Genomic DNA, 18,136 nt, shown 5'->3' with positions numbered 1-18,136 from the left:
CCTTTCTGGCGATTTGGAACCACCTCTCGTCCAGCTCTCCCTCAACCCTACCCCACCTCGCTTGACCCCCCCCCCCGCACATCGCTCACACCCCCTAATGCTAGCGTCCCTAAACCGTAGCTGGCTACTACAGTCAACGGCTCGCCCATCGTTTGAGAGCAACTCGCCCGCAGATTTTGCATAGATGATGACGGAAAAGAGAGGAACAAAGTGATCTGTTTGGCACATACCAATCAAATACTTTCTTAGTACAGTTCCAATTTTCAAGTTGGACGCCTTGCTATCAACGTGGTAGTTATTACTTGCACTCAAAAGAAGTTTGCACTCGCCATTAAGTTGGTTTTGCGTGATCTGAATTTCTCCCTCATTCACAGGTGTCAGCAGCTTAAATCAAGTGGCGGCAGACCACTACTAAAAGTCGATCATTTGAAGCCCTCTCTTGTAAATATAGTCCCCCCTCCCCGACTTACGCAGGCTGCAATTGGTTAGAGCTCCCACTAGTCGTTCGAGAGCATTTCTTCCGATGATAGTTGTTTATGTTTATGTTTATTAATTTAGCTTTGAAGCTTAGTCAACTTCAAATGCCTGAAGTTTTCCAAAGTTTCTATGTACATAAATAGTTAAAATTCCAAGAACTTCAGGCACTCGAAAACCTTAAAAATGCGTGCTTTAAGCCAGGTTACGTAAATATACAGGTTGCCTATAAAATTCTGGCTGAAGATCTGGAATCGCCACACAGTTCGCGATTAACGCCAAATTTTTATTTTAATTTTTCACAAAATCCTGATTTGGCAATGTTCAATGGAATATTTTAACTTTACTCATTAAATTTTATTACCTACGCAAGTTATGATCTGTAATAACTTACTAAATAGGAACTCAAGTGTTTTTCTCTGACTGGATAAAGACACGTTCAACTTTTAATTTGCCACATCGATGCAGTCCCAGATTTTCTTATATACCGTGCCATTTCAAACACAAGTTAGTTTTCCCTCAAAGCAGGCGAATCAGCTGAAGTTCAAAATTTAGCTTGAACGGCTACCTGATTCACAATTAGTGTTAGATTTTTTTAAGTGTTTTATTTTTCGTTTTATTAATTTCAACGTTTGTAGAACTTATATTAGTCCAGATGGCCTTTTTAATGCTATTCTTCGTTTTCCAGCTCCTGGTCTGATTGTTTTTTTTGTCTGACCATTTGACTCAAATGAAGTTTGTAGCAATCATATTAGTCCTGCTGTTCTCTTTCAATGAATTTGAAAATTTTTATCAACTTTTTCTTGCTGAGCAACGGGATAAACGGATCTATTCTGTTATGGCCCCCAGCTTAGTGGTCTTATATCTTTTACGCCCCCAGGCGCACGTTCTATTTTTTTAACATAAAAATGTGCTATGTAACATAACTTTTCTAACGGGGGGCGTAAAAAACGGGGGGGGGGTACAAAGCAGAATAGATCCGGATAAACAGGTGAAGCCCTAAGGCCAAACTGGTTACCACCGAAGCCAACCGCCCGCCAGTCGTTTGAGAGGATTTCGCCGGAAGTTAGTTGGTTATTAATTGCATTCAAACGCAGCTTTTAGTAATTATATTAGACCTGTTGGTCTGCTTTATGCTATTTTTCGTACTACCAATTTTTTCGTCTGACCCTTCCTACTTTGTCTACAACGAGATAATCAGGTAAAGCCAGGAGTCCTGTCCCCCCCCTTCGCTTGACACAACCCTAATGCTAACATACCTAAGCCCCTGCTGGCTGCTACCGAAGCCAACCACTCGAAAGTCGCCCGAAGTAAGTCTGTTATTAATAGCCGCACAGCGATAGCTGGGTCTTTTATTGGCCTTCTCTTGGTTTTTTTTTATTTCGTCGTTGCGTTTTTTGTTACGACCAACTATGACGTTACAACCACTTCAAATCTGCTTTTTGTTCAAACGTTCATGCAATTTCAACTGAATTGCGTGCGTGACGTCATTTTTCGCTTTTAGTGGAGCGAGTTTTTTGTTCATTCGCGTGATTAAATTTTTGGTTTCATTTGACTTAACTCACTCTCAAAAATGACTTCATCAATTTGAAATTGACTTTTATTTACTTTAATTCGAAGGGATAATGTCAAATGGGTATGTCACTCTAAATGATGGTTATTTGAGAGCAGCTAATAGAGGCAGCAAAAACTTATACAGATTTCAAAATATAACATCAGCCTTCAATGAAAAGACGAATTTTTCGGTCTGTCTTACTGCTTTTTGAGACTGCTGATCTACGAAGTTATTATTGCTGTTTTCTGGCAATATGCCAGCTATTTTCTCGAATATTATCATAAATTATTAATAATATTGTTATCACTGCTTTTTTTATGAATGTAAAGACTCAACATCAGAATCTTAATGACATGAGAATCATAAATCGAATATTCCAAAAAGCTATCAGATCGTCATAAAGACTGGAATCTAAATTTTTTGAACTTTATTTTTACCGGATGCCAACTGTGTCATCAGGTGTTAGTAAAACAAAGTTTTTAAGTTATAAATGGCCTTTTTAAGCTGGCTGACTGTCAACAGATTTGAATTTCTTGAACAGTTTTTGACCATAAGAAAATTTTGCAACCTCTTCTTTAGGGGAAAATTATCCCAATTTTTGAGTGCCGGAAGTTATAATTTTATCTTCTAAATTCAATTACATTCTTCCCTCGAATATTGAAATTACACTTACGAAGTATCTCTCAGAAAACTTTCTAGTACGTAAACATCTAACTGCAGAAGTTTCATTACCTTGTTCTCAATGAAAGTGTCATCAATGTTTGCTCTGTGGTTTGTGTAAAATGAGCCGATCATTTTTTGACAAACCGATATTGCACTTAGGTTGGATATAAAATTGATAGTAATCAGTTAAAACATTTCTTAAACTTCACGCCTCAATTTCCATATTGTTCTTAACGCTTCTAATAACATAGGATTAACATTAGATATATGAGCCTTAAAATTACAGTTTCTATGATTAATAGCCGCCATCAACGGCTATTATTTAGGCGCTCTCCTTTTTTAAAATTCGCTATACCTTTTGATTACGTTCTTCGTTGTACATAAGTCACGATTATCACGTTTGACATCTGACTTACTTCACCCACTGTTTCAACTGAATGGATTTTAAGTTCTTTCATGCATTGAATTACGCAATATAGTGAATACGGTCAAAGTCAAAAGAGCAAAATCAAAAGAGACGGTATACGCCGATAAAGCCCGTTCATTAAGTCATTGATGCTTAGGTCATCAAAGTTCATTAGAGTGTTTTTTTGGCTGCCTTTGGTATTAAGCTTATTAGCTTTCAGTTTAGAAGCTGAGGTAAGTATAGTTTTTGAATTTAACAGAAACTGCACGCCAAATTAGAACGCTTTTTGACACTAAAAAACTCAGTCAATTTGTCTCTTCTTTTTCTGTTTCAGTCCCGATGTGTATCAAGCGCGTCATTGGCGGCTATTTTCCGGCAATCTGTTGGCTATGTTTAACTTTTCCTAAGCATCTGATATTTTGCATTCCGAAATTCTTCGTTCACAAAGATAACATTTGTATTTTTTTGTTGTTCTTCGACGTAAGACATTGTGTTTTATTAGTATTCAAACAGAGACCGTTTAAACTAAGCCATCTTTTTATCCCGTTTATTTGAATTTTTTTAATTAAATTAAGATTGTCGTGATCCAAGTTGATAGTTGATGTACATGATGAAAAGGGACCTAAAATTGACCCTGTGGAACACCTGTCAGAATAATACCTTGAGTTGAGAAAGTATAATTTAGGAGTACACTTGACTTCGATCGCTTAGGTATGGCTGAAACTACTTTAAAGCATTATAAAATATATACAAAAATTTTTATTTCTTCGTTAGAGACGATTATGGTATCAAAATGTAATCAAAAATTTTGGAAATGATTTTCAAATGACTGAAGTGACTTCATATGGTTCACTTGACCTATACTTTGTGTGACTTTATTCCAGGCCAAACATTGACAACCTAAACCTGCGGAAGCGGATGGTGAGAAGCCAAGAAGAATTGAGGTGCTCAAATTACGATGGTGGAACCACACTGTACACGATCAAGTCAATTGGGAAAACGGATTACAGTTATACGCTGCCCAGGGATAACGAGGTGGTCAAATTTCGCATAACACCTGTACGAAAGATTGGTCCTTCTGACAGACAAAGTTGCGTTCTGCTCAATATGATGTTCAACAAGTAAGCTGTTTTTGCCCAAGTTAGCTTTTTCTTTAAAAAAATAGTTTGTCAGGTTTTTAAAACAATCAACACTTAAATTAAATCAACAATCAATACTTAGATTTAAATTTAAGCTGATCTTGGCAGGGTTCTCGAGGCTTAGTCATGCATTGGTGTGTGATTTATCGTGCTGCCTACACTATATTTTGACATTAATCTGCCCTGGAGACTAGAAAGCAATGTGAGTATTAGAACGAACTTATGCAGGCTCCCAGTTCCTCAGGTGTTAATGATCAGTTTTTTTGGAAGCTTTAAGTGAGTGTCAATACTACCTGACAATCCTGTTTAATTGTCAATGCTGGTAAATATAAAGAAATAGTTTGAAATTGAAATGCTGGAAGGATAATTGAGAGCCTTGCCAACCATTTTCCCTCAATCTGTTTTTTTCGCATTTAAATCTTAGCGAAAAGTGATTCAAACGATTTATCATTGGTGAAATAGTGAACCAGTCAGAGAAGTCGTTTCATGTATAAAAAAATTGAGCAATTTTTGGCGAATCTCTTGGAATTAATGAATATTATCACACGGTTGTTATCGCCACCGAGAAGTTATCAAACTCCGAGGCGAAGCCGTGGTGTTATGATAACTTCGAGGGCGATAACAACCGTGTGATAATTTTTTTAATCGACACCTGCTGCGATCATTTCAAAATTGAACAAAGTTTCATTGGTTTCTCATTTTTATTTTTGTGGACAATTACACTTTCAAAGGTAAGTGATATTTCTTTGGATCTGTTATTCGTTTTGCCCTCATGCACTCCACCCCCCCCCCCCCCCCTCTCCCACACACACACACACACGCGCGCGCACAAACACACACACACGCACACACAGAGAGACACACGCACGCTCACGCACGCACACACGTACACATGCACACATGCACCCAAGTACACACAAGCACGCACACACACACACGCACGCACTCACACACACACTTACACACACACACAAACACACACACTTACAAACATAGACACACGCGCACGTTCACGCACGCAAACACGTACAAACGCACACACACACACAGACATACACACACACTTACACTTACACACACACACAGACACACGCACGCTCGCGCACTCACACACGTACGCACGCACCCACACACACACACACACAGACACACACGCACACAAACACACACAAGCACGCACACACACACACCCAAACACACACACACACACTTACACACCACAGATAACACACCACACACTCACCAGCACACCACACTCACAAAACACACACACACCACACAAACACTCCCACTTACACGCACACACGCACGCATACACACACACACCACAGATAACACACTCACCAGCACACACACCACACACACACACCATGCACACCACACACACACACACACACCGCACATACGCCTTCCACGCCACACACACAACACGCACCACATACACCACACACGTTTTTTTAGACTACAAGTTTATCAAACTGTTTCCATCATTAGACTACGAGTTTCTCACACTCTTTTCTCGCCACTGTTTACTTAGTAACAGTGACGAGAAAAGAGTGTAAGAAACTCGTAGTCTAATGCTGAAGTGTTTTTCCAGTGTCGATCGGGCATTAACTTTTATTACACTGGCAGTTTTTTTAACTGCTGTTATCGCAACAGGTGTTGATTAAAAAAATGTAAGCGTCTATGCAAAATTTCTGTTTTATAGGATATTCGTTCACCCGATGGATTGTTTAATGGCATCTTGCCGAAAGAAATGTTATAACCTGATAAGGCCTGAGGGCATTAAGTATCTATGTAACTATCTATGCTCGAACTACGGTTAAACAAAGCTTCGAGGGAACGCCTATGTATGGTTTCCGGCATTCTAGCGGTTTGGTTTTGCATGCAAAATTTTTGGCTTTGCCCCTTTTCTAGAATACTTATTCGCTTGCATGGGCGATTTGACTTTCTGAACAATCAGGATTAAATTGTTAAATCTCGCTTGTATAAAGACATTGTGTAGCTCCAGAGCGCTAGTAGAAAGCGTATCCTCATTGTGTGATCGGCAATCTTTAATTGCTCTCAAACGAAGTTTACCAATTATATTAGTCCTGCGGTCTTGATGCAATGTTTCGCTTGACCGATTTACCGGCTGACCTTTCCGACACTTTTGCTCCTCAAAACGGGATAAAGAGGGAACGCCCCGAGGACATCAATTTCTCTTCGAACCTTTCGGCTTACTGGACGCCAATTATGGGGTTCACGATTCATCAAAACTGTTGTTTGGAGACATAAATTATTGCGACCTCCCCCCCCCCCCCCTCCACACCCCACTCCACTACCCCTCCTCAAATCAACACCCTTTGCGCCATGAAGCTAACCTCCGTAAACGGTAGCTAGCAACTGTTGAAGCCAGCCGTCAATAGTCGCTCATGTTTAATTTTGGTAGGTTTAGAGCCGCCGCCCACTCCTTTCTATCCATTGGGGTTGGCCTCCATAACCTTAAGCTAGCTACAACCGAACGCAACACAGTGGGTTATAATTTTAATAGCTATTTAAGAGTGTTTTTTTACACCAGTGGCTATCTCCAAAAATGCACATGTATTGACTACAATGAAATTGAAAAGATTTTAATAATGGAATAAAGTGTAAAGTTATGATTGTAACAAAATTGTTCAGTTTTTCAGCTCTCAGACACTGTTAGGGCATTGAATGGTTTATTTTTAGTCATTCATCTATTGTTTTTGACTTTGTTGTTCCATTTTTGATGCTGTTGTCTGACCGACCTTGGCCTGATAGAGTAACACTTCATATAACTAAAAGAGCTACGCTGACACTACTTTCCTTAAAACTTGAGAGAAGCAACTTGAGACTTCAGCTCTTCCATTGAAAACTTATTTCAATGCGGATGACAATTTTTAATTGCTCTCAAATCATGGCTTTCTGATGCGATATTTCCCACGACTGATTTTTGGTCTACGAGTTTTTTTTAATCTTACCGTTTGAACATGCTCCTTAACGGTTAGTGTGAGGGCATCCAGTCTTACTGTTGTGTTAAAAAGCAGAGATCAAAAATTGCAGGATAGTCGAAATTAAATGCACAGGAGGCAGTTTTTGAAGTCTCGAGTTCACCCTTTCCGGAACCAACGTTATTGTCTTTGCCAATTCCTTTTTATCAGTTCGGAAGTATGTGACATTGACGTTAGAGAATTTTATATTAGCTGTCTTATTAATAGCCGCCCTCATCTTCTCAGCCGGCTATTATAGCGCTCCTATTTTTTTTTATTACAATTCAAAGAATTTGAATTGTATTGGGGCGCTGTCTTTTTTTTTAAGGTCTGTTCACACATTTTCATGATTTTTGAAGTCAAATTGGAGTAGTGATTTTGGTCACGCCGAAACAGGAAATGGAGCGAAAAAGCGAGTGGTTTTGCGGCGTGAAATTTTTTTGCTCTAATTTTAAAGTAGAGTGAGAATACGGTGTTTGAACAAAAATTCGCTTTATCGGTAGTGGTTTTTTGTTCACATGCGGCAATTTCACTTTGATTTTTACTGTTTTTTCGATTTTTTGGATCGGATTTTTTTCTAAATGGTTTTTCCAAGCCATTCATAGTCCGTTCTAGGTCTAGTTTTCTGTTTAGTCAATGAAAATTCTTTGAATTGTACGTCAGGACTTGTCCTGCTATGTTTTTTTTACTTCGTCGAATAAAAAAATGTTTCGCTTTACCTCATTTTGCCGCCTTTTCAACATTTTGCGTGAAATCTTTTTGACTTCTCTAGGCTAGTTTCTCTCTTCTCTCATTCTGCTAAAAGTGATTTTGAACATCAGTTGCTCAGCAAAGCAATTCAAAATGAACAGTCAGTATAAAAAATTGAAGTCAGAAATAGAAACGGGATAAACCCATAAAGCCCAATTTTAGATGCCCGCTATTTGAACGTCGGTCCTATAAGTATTAGTTACCTCTCTCTAATGCTGATTGTTATTGATAGTAGACCCTGTAGCCTCTCTCTAAGAAACAGAAGTATGTTCAACTACGAAATGCCATCAAAATAAATCGGACTTAAAAAAATGTTTTTGTACGAAAATCTTTTTTTTTCAATATCTTCTGTTATTTCAATCCCAGTCATGCTTATTGGAATCAACGGCGGCTATTTTCCGGCAATCTGCCGGGTATGTTTAAAATGGCATTTTCTGGAATTAGCTCTTGTTTTTCTGCCCTCAAGAGGTTCCAAGTATTACTACAATAAGGTATATGCAACAGAAGGGAAACTATCCATTTTTAATGACTTCTGTTGTGGATATGCAATTTGTTATTCTGTGAGACTTCGTTTTTTAACTTCTGTTGATTGGGGAAACTCAGCCTCAGCGCTCGATCTGATGAACAAATATTGATTGGTTTCTTAGTTGATGACGCTCTCCTGCAACAAATCAATAATAATGGGATGCATAACAGAAATAATATTCTTGATTTAGCCTTCATTTCTAAAGCGGAGGCTTGTGATTACGAGCAGCATGACTTCAATTTTTTCTCATGTTCTCTTTTCCCGCTGACTATTCGTTGACCAGTTTCGATAAGTGTGCTTTCGAGAAGTCTTTGGAAAGTGGTAGTAGGTGACCTGACTGTTCTTGGGACGAAGCGGGTCTCGTCAATAGGGTCTTTCTTTCGGTTTTTCTGGACTACTCGCATTTATCGATTTTAGTAAACACTGAACTTCACCAGACGTTTGCCAATAGAAATTGTTATTAGCGAGCTAGCGATATCTAAGCTACTTCTGGAAATTCAACGTACGCTCTAGCAGCTTGAGATTGTTTTGACATCTAAAGTTTATTTTTCAAATATGACGGCAACTTTTAACAAACGCTAATGTTTCGACTTTAGTAAAGCACTCGAAACCGCAGATCATGCTGTTTTTCTCGATAAGCTATCTATGTTACAACGCTGGTCACAGCGGGTTTGCGGAGATAGATATTCATCTGAGTTTGTTTATAGCTGCAAAGCTGTAAGCTGAGCGAAGCTATATTGCGGTGCTCTTGGTTTTTTACAATTCAAAGAATTTGAATTGTATTGGGGCGCTGTCTTTTTTTTAAGATCTGTTCACACATTTTCATGATTTTTGAAGTCAAATTGGAGTAGTGATTTTGGTCACGCCGAAACAGGAAGTGGAACGAAAAAGCGAGTGGTTTTGCGGCGTGAATTTTTTTCACTCTATTTTTAAAGTGGAGTGAGAAAATTGTGTTTGAACAAAAATTCGGTTTCTCGGTAGTGGTTTTTTGTTCACATGCGGCAATTTCACTCTAATTTTTACTGTTTTTTTTCGATTTTTTGGATTGGATTTTTTTCTAAATGGTTTTCCGAATCCATTCACAGCTCATTAGGCCTAGTTTTTTGTTTGAATTGAATTTTCATTTCTCGCTAGTGGTTTTTTTGTTCACATGCGGCATTTTGACATCGATTTTCTGTTTTTTTTTCTTATTTTTTATCTAATTTTTCTAAAAATGGTTTTCTCAATTCACTCATAGTCCATTCTTGGTCTAGTTTTCTTGTTTAGTCAATGAAAATTCTTTAAATTGTACGTCAGGACATGTCCTGCTATGTTTTTTTTTGCGTCGTCTGACGCTTTTTTTCGTTTTACATTTGTTCACACAGCAAAGCTGAAAAAGTCAAATTTTCTGAATGACTTCTTCCTCTCACTAACGGCTTTTGCGCGCGTGACGTCATTTCTCACTCGCTTTAGCAATAGTTTTTAGGTGATTTGCGTGATTAGATTTTGATCATACGTGACTTACCTTACTCAATAAAATGACTTTTGCACTTTAAAACTTAAGTTTAAATTGATTTTGTTTAAGGTCAAAGGAATTCATTTGTGCAGTAAAGGTCCCTAATAAGAGGCTTCTGTGGAATGAATTATAACAAGCTTTATTATTTTATCGCTGAATGTTTTTTACCCAGTTTTTTGAGCGGCGTCAATTTTTTTAGTTGAGATCTGTATCTGTTTCTATCTCTATTATATGGCACGCAGGTCTATTCTTTCGCAGCTATTCCGGCAATCTGTCGGCTATGTTATTAATTGCTCTTAAACGAAGTTCATAGCAATTATGGTAAACGTGTATGTCTTTTTTATGCAAAATTTTCGCTTGAAAATTTTGACTTTTCGAGGGACTTTTACGCCCTTGACTTTTGCGTTTGGCGTGATCTAAACTTCCCTCTCAATCACAATTTCAAGAAGCTGAACTCCATTGGTGGCAGTTTAATACTAAAAGTCAAATGAAAAGTGCGCCGAAACTGGTGCCATTTTTTACTTTAAATCTTAATAGTGGTATATGTTAACCATATGTTAACCTCTAATGTGGCTATTTGAAGCCCACTATTGAACTTCTTAGTCCCATCCTCCCCGACTGAAGCAGGCCGAAATTCATTAGAGCTTCCGCTAGTCGTTCGAGAGCAATTCTTCCGACGTTTAGTCGGTTATGTTTATACCAAGGGGTGTCTCGCAACGAATTGCACTTGCAGTTGGCGACGTACTCTGTTTTATCTACATCGACAACCTGCTCTCACTTCCGTCCAGTTGTACATGTTGCTGTTTGCGGACTGTCAGAAAGATCTCGATCTACCCTCTTCTAGGTTGAAATGTAACGGCTTGGATTTAGTTTTTTTGAACTTACGCGGTTTTTTAGCTCATTTTTTAAAACCGAGCACTTGAAGTCTAACGGTACATAATAAAATGCTGCAAATTACTCTCTGCTCGTTTCTTGGATTTGAGATGACTAGCAGTCTCAAATAGGATTTTCATATTCGCTCAAAAGTAAACAATGCTACACCGTAATACAAACTTTTAATCCAAATTAGGGCAAGGACAGTTTTTCGGACAGTGCCTGGGCTAGCATTTTCTAGTGCCTTCATTTTTCTGTGCCGTTGAATTGCAGTGAAAATCAGTTGGGTCATTTTTAACTGTTCTTCTTCAACTGAAAATGGTTTAACCAGATTTTTGGTGTTTTGAGGATTCTTTGCAAGGGCATCCTTTATTTTAAATATGATGTTTATGCCTCAATTGCGGCTTTTTCAGGCTAATGCGGATTCTCAACTACAAGGTGGAGAAGAAAGCCTCGTACAATACGTCGAGGACTATTGCGATCCCTCAACACAAGTATGTGGATTATTTTTCATAGAATTACTCTTTTTAAGTTAAAAATTTTATCTCGCCCAGAGATTTTTTGTCGCCCACAAAGGCAATACAATACTAGTTGAAGCCATGTAAACGTGAAGGAGGTCACTCAATTAAATGTTTGTTTTTAATTTTTCTTAAAAACAAACATTTAATTGATTGACCTCCTTCACGTTATACGTGTGTGATAAGCTAATATCTATTCAGGAAGCTGCAAGATTTCTACAGATACGAGTACTGATTGTTTATAGCGTAATGTTTTGTTGGATTATTTATTAGAATGGAGATCTGGCCGGGGTACGTCAATACTGTGACCCAAGTTGATGGAGGATTACTACTCATGTGTGACGTGTCTCACCGGGTGGTGAGGACACAAAATGTATATGACCTCATGTGAGTTGCAACAGTGCGTCTAATTGCTAACTAACCCCCTATCCAGTTTTAGAGCTCAGTTGTATGTGTATACAAACTAATGCGGATATCTTTTTCTCCATTGTAGTTTTTGAAACCTGATTAATTTCCGGCTCTATGAACTATTTAATTTTTTTCAGTACCGTTATAAAGGTGTACAGGTTGTTACACGAGATTTTGTATTCCAATTTCTAAGATCATTAATAGATGCCGTCAGTCTCTCTACGGCAATTTTTTCGGCGTGGAAATTATCTTGTTTTTTTTACATTTCAAGAATTGGGTTGTATTGGTGCTCTGTCTTTTTTTTATAAGTTTTCACACATTTTTCATGACTTTGATCTTTCAAAGTTGGATAAACAGGTTAAGCCCAGTGGGTATTAAGTTTCATTAGAGGCTCAAAGCCGGCTTTAGTAGTCCTTCAGTTGCTAGGATGATGCAGCTGCTGGGAATGCCCTAATTCAACGTTAAAATGTCATTTTTAAGGAGTTTCTGAGCTCAAAATGGTTTTTTGTTCGATCAGTTTTGAATTGACAAAATTGATAAAGGTCTTTTGCAATATAAAATTGCTTTCTTGAGCATTTTATCTATATATTTTGGTACTGGAAACATAATCACGAAAAATTATACTGATTTTTGCAGTTTTTATAAAATTTCCAGTTTTTAAAATAAAATGGTGATTTTTTGAGTTTTTCTAGCGCCAGGGTCTCAGTAGCCTCCCCTAGGTTTTAATAATAGATTACTGCCTAGTTTCTAGTGGCAATGGAATGGTTCTCAAGATTTTAATATCACGATTTTCTTTGAAAATTATTCTCCTCTTCCCACTTTATCGATCTTTATAAACCGGTGAAACTTTTTAGGCTTGAAATTGGGTTGCTGGATAGTTTACTAAAACAATAATCTGGTTCTGAAGATATTAATATCACGATTTTTAACCTCATTTCATTAAAATAGTATAGCATTAGTGTTTTACTTAATAGCCTCCAGTTTAGAGGCTGAATTAAGTGTAATTTTAGAATCTAACCGAATATGCTGAATTTACGCACCAAATAAAAACACTTAAGAAATTTTTGTCAATTTCTGTCTCTTAATTTTCTGTTTTGTTTCAATCCCAATGTCCGTCAAGCGGGCCAACGGCGGATATTTTCCGGCAATTTGCCGGCTTTGTTTGGTATTTTGAGACTACAGGTCTACAACGCTATCGCTTCTATTTTCCGACGATCTACCAGCTATGTTTTATAACAGTAGATTGTTTTCCAGGAAAGAGATTGAGCGAACTACAAGGGGCAACTTTCAAAGAGATCTAACGACCGAAATTTGTGGCCAAGTTGTAATGACACGCTACAATAAGAAAACCTATAGAGTGGACGATATAGACTGGGATATGAATCCGTTGAAGAGCTTTGATCGGGCCGATGGAACCTCAATGACGTTCATTGATTATTACGAGCAAAATTATGATCTGCGAATAGCTGATGGTCGCCAGCCTCTGATTCTACATCGGGCGAAGAATAAGAGAAATCCCGATGTAAGTTTTCAATGATTGTTATTCATTTTCTGGGGAAATTTTCCCATGAACAAACTAGGTTCTCATAAGAATTAATGAACAATTTTTGGATTTTTTGCTCTAATAATGGATAAAAATGCTCAAAAGAGTTAGAGCTGGGAATTAAGAGAAACAATCTCATTAAGGATGTAAATTATCGATTATAGATTATCCATAATCACATGAGGGGAAAGAAATAGAACCATTTTCATGTTTATATCCAGTTTTGGCACTTTCTAAAGGCATATTATTGCCCCCTTGGGACACCACTTAAAACGTCTCCTGATGATCAAAGTACAAGAGACCCCATTCTAATAGTTTTTCTACAAAATATATTTACATGAATTTTAATTTAGTTTCAAAATAGTTGCTGTAAATAAATCAGTTGGCAAATCTATGCTTTGGCAATGACAGAAACATTCTGGCCTTCAAATTGACAAATAAGTAAATAATTTCCATCAAGAAACGCAATAATTGAACAACGGCGATGCATCGAGAAAACAATCACGAGAAACAACCTTGTTTTTTAATCGTAACAGAAGATTAAGTTTACTTAAGGTTCAAAATTCTAAGACGTTTTTTAAATTGATAATATGGGAGAGAGCCCACTAGTTTTTTCTCTCATTATCCTATTATCTAGTAAACTATTTTGTTTTTGGTTTTAGATGCCACCGCAGATGATATACTTGGTGCCGGAGTTATGCTATATGACTGGACTGAGCGAGAACGTGCGAAATAATTATCAAGTAAGAAAAATTGTAGCACTGCAACGCAAAAAAAATCACGTTTAAAAAGTTTAGTACATTGAACTATCGAGAGAATGCTGACAGTATCAATTAGCTTTATAGAAGAATAGCAAAGTTGTCATTCTGTGTATAAATTCAGATTCTAATTAATAGCCACCTCAGCTTCTCAGCCGGCTATTATAGCGCTCCTAATTTTTTTTACAATTAAAGAATTTGAATTGTATTGGGGCGCTGTCTTTTTTTACGACTCGAAGAGGAGTATTGGAGAAGTCCTCTTTTTAAATCACTTTAGTTGGAGCGAATTTTGAAGCAGGAAATGAAATGCGTGAAAAATTTTAGAGTGATTTTGGTCTTAAACAAAATTGAAGAGTGGAGCGAAAAGAGTGGTTTTTTGTTCATTCCGCTGTTTTTGAGAGAGCGAGAATTTGAGGTGTGAAAAGAATTCTTGTAAGCGAGAAAAATTTTGTGTTCACGTGCGGCTTTATAAAACCGTTTTTGTTTATTTTTCGGTTTAACAGTTTGATTATGATATTGTATTGTTTTTGGGGTTGTTTTGACAGTGGTTTGTAAATTTCTGGTCATTAATATGATATTTTTTTTACCATTTTGCAGGTTTTTCAGCTATTTTATTTAATTTTAAGCGCATTTTAGCAATTTTTTGCATTTTGTTTTATGCTGCTTCGTATGGGCTTTGAATAGAGGCATATTAATTATGGAGTCTTTAGACACCAAGTGATTACACTTTCATTCTTTTTAAACAATTGTTTAAAAAGAAAAATTACAAAAAACTGAGGAATTTTTTATTATTTAATTTTTTGCTGTTCGTTTTTTTTTTCAATTCGTAGAAAAGTTTCTATTTACTTGCCTATTTTACTTGCCTTTTGTTTTGGAAGAGTTTTAATACTCGATTTGCTCCAATGAAAGGTTTTTGGCTCTATGTGCTCTCGTGAAATCAAAAAAATGCATTTTAAGATTTTAAATGCTCTTTGTGTTCAAGTTTTTTGCATTTGGGCATACCTATGGTCCAATTTAGTTGATTTTGATGCGCATTGATGGTTTTGATATTAATTTTGAGTCTTTTTGGTAAAGATAATTGAGTGGTTTTTATGAGGATTTCTGCAATGTTTTGTGTTTTTGCTTATTTTTGCTGAAATCTTCTGATTGTGTGCTTTTTGCTACTTACTGTTCTAGCTTTTAATAGGCACATTTCTAGAGATGTTGTTTGAATTTATTGCACTTTTCAATGACAGGTATTACGAATTTCTAAATACCAATAGTATTAAACGTTCTTTAAATCTTTAAATTTATGATTGGGATTCAGAATAATGGCAGTTGATCCATAATTTGTGGCTAAATTTTGTTGCATTTTTTACACAGAATATTTCTGGTTTTATTCTTCATTTCCCTTTTCTTACCTCCGTTTTCTCTACTTGAAAATTTTGTGTTGGGTTTTTCTCAATTTGCAGTTGTTCAACGAAATAAAACTAAATGGGTTTTAGCCATTGGCATGGGTTTTAGCCAAAAGTTGCTGTTTTAAACTCAATGTGAAATTTTGACCACATGCTTTATCGTCTTTTCTGGTCAGATACTTCTTCATTGTTCTTTCTTTTTCTTGTTTCAAGATGCTTAGTGTTATTCAGTAGGATAAGCATTGTTAGTTAGTGTGGTCATTCAGTACAATAAGCTTTATGTTAGTTAGGGGCGTTTGTTTCTTTCGGCATTCTTCCTGCTATGTTTTAAGACCTGGTCACACATTTTCATGATTTTTGAAGTCAAATTGGAGTAGTGATTATGGTCGCGCTTAAACAGTAAAAGAGAGAATAAGCGAGTTGTTTTTGCGTGAATTTTTTCGCCCTAATTTTAAAGTAGAGTGAGAAAACGGTGTTCGAACAAAATTTCGCGCGAGTGATTTTTTGTTCACATGCGGCAATTTCACTTTGATTTTTGCTGTTTTTTTTCAATTTCTCGGATCGGATTTTTTTTCTAAATGGTTTTTCCAATCCATTCCAAGTTCATTATAGGCCTAATGTTTTGTTTGAAGTTTCCTTTTCTCGCTGTTGGTTTTTTGTTCACATGCGGCGTTTTGACATTGATTTTCTAGGTTTTTTTATTTTATTGATCTGATTTTTTTTGGAAATGTCTTTCCCAATTCACTCATAGTCCGTTCTAGGTCTAGCTTCTTGTTTAGTCAATGAAAAGTTCTTTGAATTGTACGTCAGGACTCGTCTTGCTATCTTTTTTTTACTTCGTCGAATAAAATTTTTTTGCTTTACATTAGTTCACAGCTTGTTCAACATTTTGCGTGAAATCTTTGACTTCTCTGGGCTAGTTTAACTCTTCTCTCATTCTGGTAAAAGTGTTTAGGCAGCAGTTGTTTAGTAAAGCAATTCAAAATGAACAGAGTCAGTATCAAAAAACGAAATGAAAAATAGAAACTCGATAAAGCCCAATTTTACTTTGTTCTTAGTTACCATCTGCAATGATTATTATAATTGATAATAGCCGCTGTGTCGTCTCTCTACGAAACAGGAGTATGTTCAGCTCCGAAATGACATCAAAGTAGTTTGCACTGTGAAATATTTCGTACAAAAATTATTTCACCAGTTTTTCTATTCTTTCAATCCCAATCTTGGTTGTGGGAGTCAACGTCGGCTATTTTCCGGCAATCTGCCGGTTATGTTTTTAGTGTTGAAGCTAATTGTAAATGGAAAAAATTTATGGCCTCCAAAAGGTCAAGTGAAGCGCACAGCAACGGACGCTGGATATCATAGCTCGAGGAACTGAAATAGAAAATCAAAAGTAAATAGCAAACAGCATTTCTTGAGCGCAGTTTGTACTATATCCAGTGGTTTTTAATTGATCTCGAACAAAGTTGAAGGCAATTGCTGTAGTTGTGTGTCTTTTTATGCAATTGTTTTGAATGAAAATTTTGAAGTTTTCAAAAAAACGGGTTTAACCGATGAAGCCCGGGGGCATTAAGTTGATGTCAGCAGCTCTTAGAGCCTTAATACGGCTCACCGGAACGCCCGGGGAACACTTGAGTCAAATTCATTGTTCTGCCGCGCTCCTTTTCACAATCCAAATTGAAATCGTATTGGTGCGCTCTTTTTAAGACATATTCACACTTTTCGACTTTTTCATGCCAGTTAGAAATCAAATTAGAGTGGTGATTTTAGTCATTTTTGAGTGGCAAAGGAAGTGAATAGGTTTTTAAGAATAATTATTTTTATAACTTTCCTTTAAAGTGGAGTGCGAAATTGGCATTTTAAAAAACAATTGAAAGCGAATTTCTACGCGCGGTTATTTGACTCCTGTTTTCAGAATTTCTGTTCAGCGCTATTAATAGTTGCATAAGTGTTCTAATTACACTTATTTGCAATTGCTTGATTTAATCAACGAGCAGCTAATGCTTTTTAAGACTTTGACTGTATTTGTCACAAAATTTCAGCGACTATTTGATTTTGTTATTACATTATTTCTGTTGTCCTATCACCTAGTATAATTAATGTCAGGTCCATTGGTCGTTATTGAGGCATAAATAATTACAATTTTTGGTTCGAGTTCTTGGCTAGAGGGTTTCATGACTTTGGCACTATTTGTTCTAAAAAAATTTTTTAGTGTTTTTGAGACTGTTTGCTGAACTTTGCTGTCTCATCAGTTAATCTCATTAGGATTTTATTCACGGGGAAGTTGGACTTCTATTTTTGCCTTTTCCCTCCTGAAATAATGTTGAATTGTCTGACTTCATTGTTATACTTTTTCATGATTTTGACTCGATTTGTTTTCAAAAACTATTAACAGTTTTTTTTAGTTTTGCTTCAATTTTTTGTTTCTGTCAAATCAATCCATTTTATCTTTTTAATCAAGAGGTCAATCCCCGATTGCTCTTGAAGCTAAAATAACTGAATTAATTGCTTCAGTTCATAGATTTTCTTTTCTATGCCATTAAAACAGTTTTTTCTCACTGTTAGTGTTTCTTCTGTTATATTGAAGTCCCAATAGTTACAATTGTTATCAAGTTGCTACTGAGGCATGAATGAATCTCGTTCATTT

The 18,136-nt window shown here is 36.6% G+C and overlaps 1 protein-coding gene across 1 annotated transcript in view; it reads left to right on the top strand.

Annotated features, from left to right (window-relative positions):
* LOC142354299 (piwi-like protein 1) overlaps positions 1-18,136 on the top strand; it is a 90,348-nt gene that overhangs the window by 15,572 nt on the left and 56,640 nt on the right. Inside the window, exons 5-9 of the mRNA XM_075406562.1 lie at positions 3,983-4,219; positions 11,285-11,365; positions 11,663-11,776; positions 13,052-13,319; positions 14,003-14,083. Of these exons, the coding sequence (XP_075262677.1) occupies positions 3,983-4,219; positions 11,285-11,365; positions 11,663-11,776; positions 13,052-13,319; positions 14,003-14,083 (781 nt within the window). The remainder of the gene's footprint in view (positions 1-3,982; positions 4,220-11,284; positions 11,366-11,662; positions 11,777-13,051; positions 13,320-14,002; positions 14,084-18,136) is intronic.

The sequence above is a fragment of the Convolutriloba macropyga genome, chromosome 15 (genome assembly GCF_964194025.1).
Source record: "Convolutriloba macropyga chromosome 15, txConMacr16.3, whole genome shotgun sequence".
Classification (NCBI taxonomy): Eukaryota; Metazoa; Xenacoelomorpha; order Acoela; family Convolutidae; genus Convolutriloba; species Convolutriloba macropyga.
This window is presented reverse-complemented; position numbering and strand designations above follow the sequence as displayed.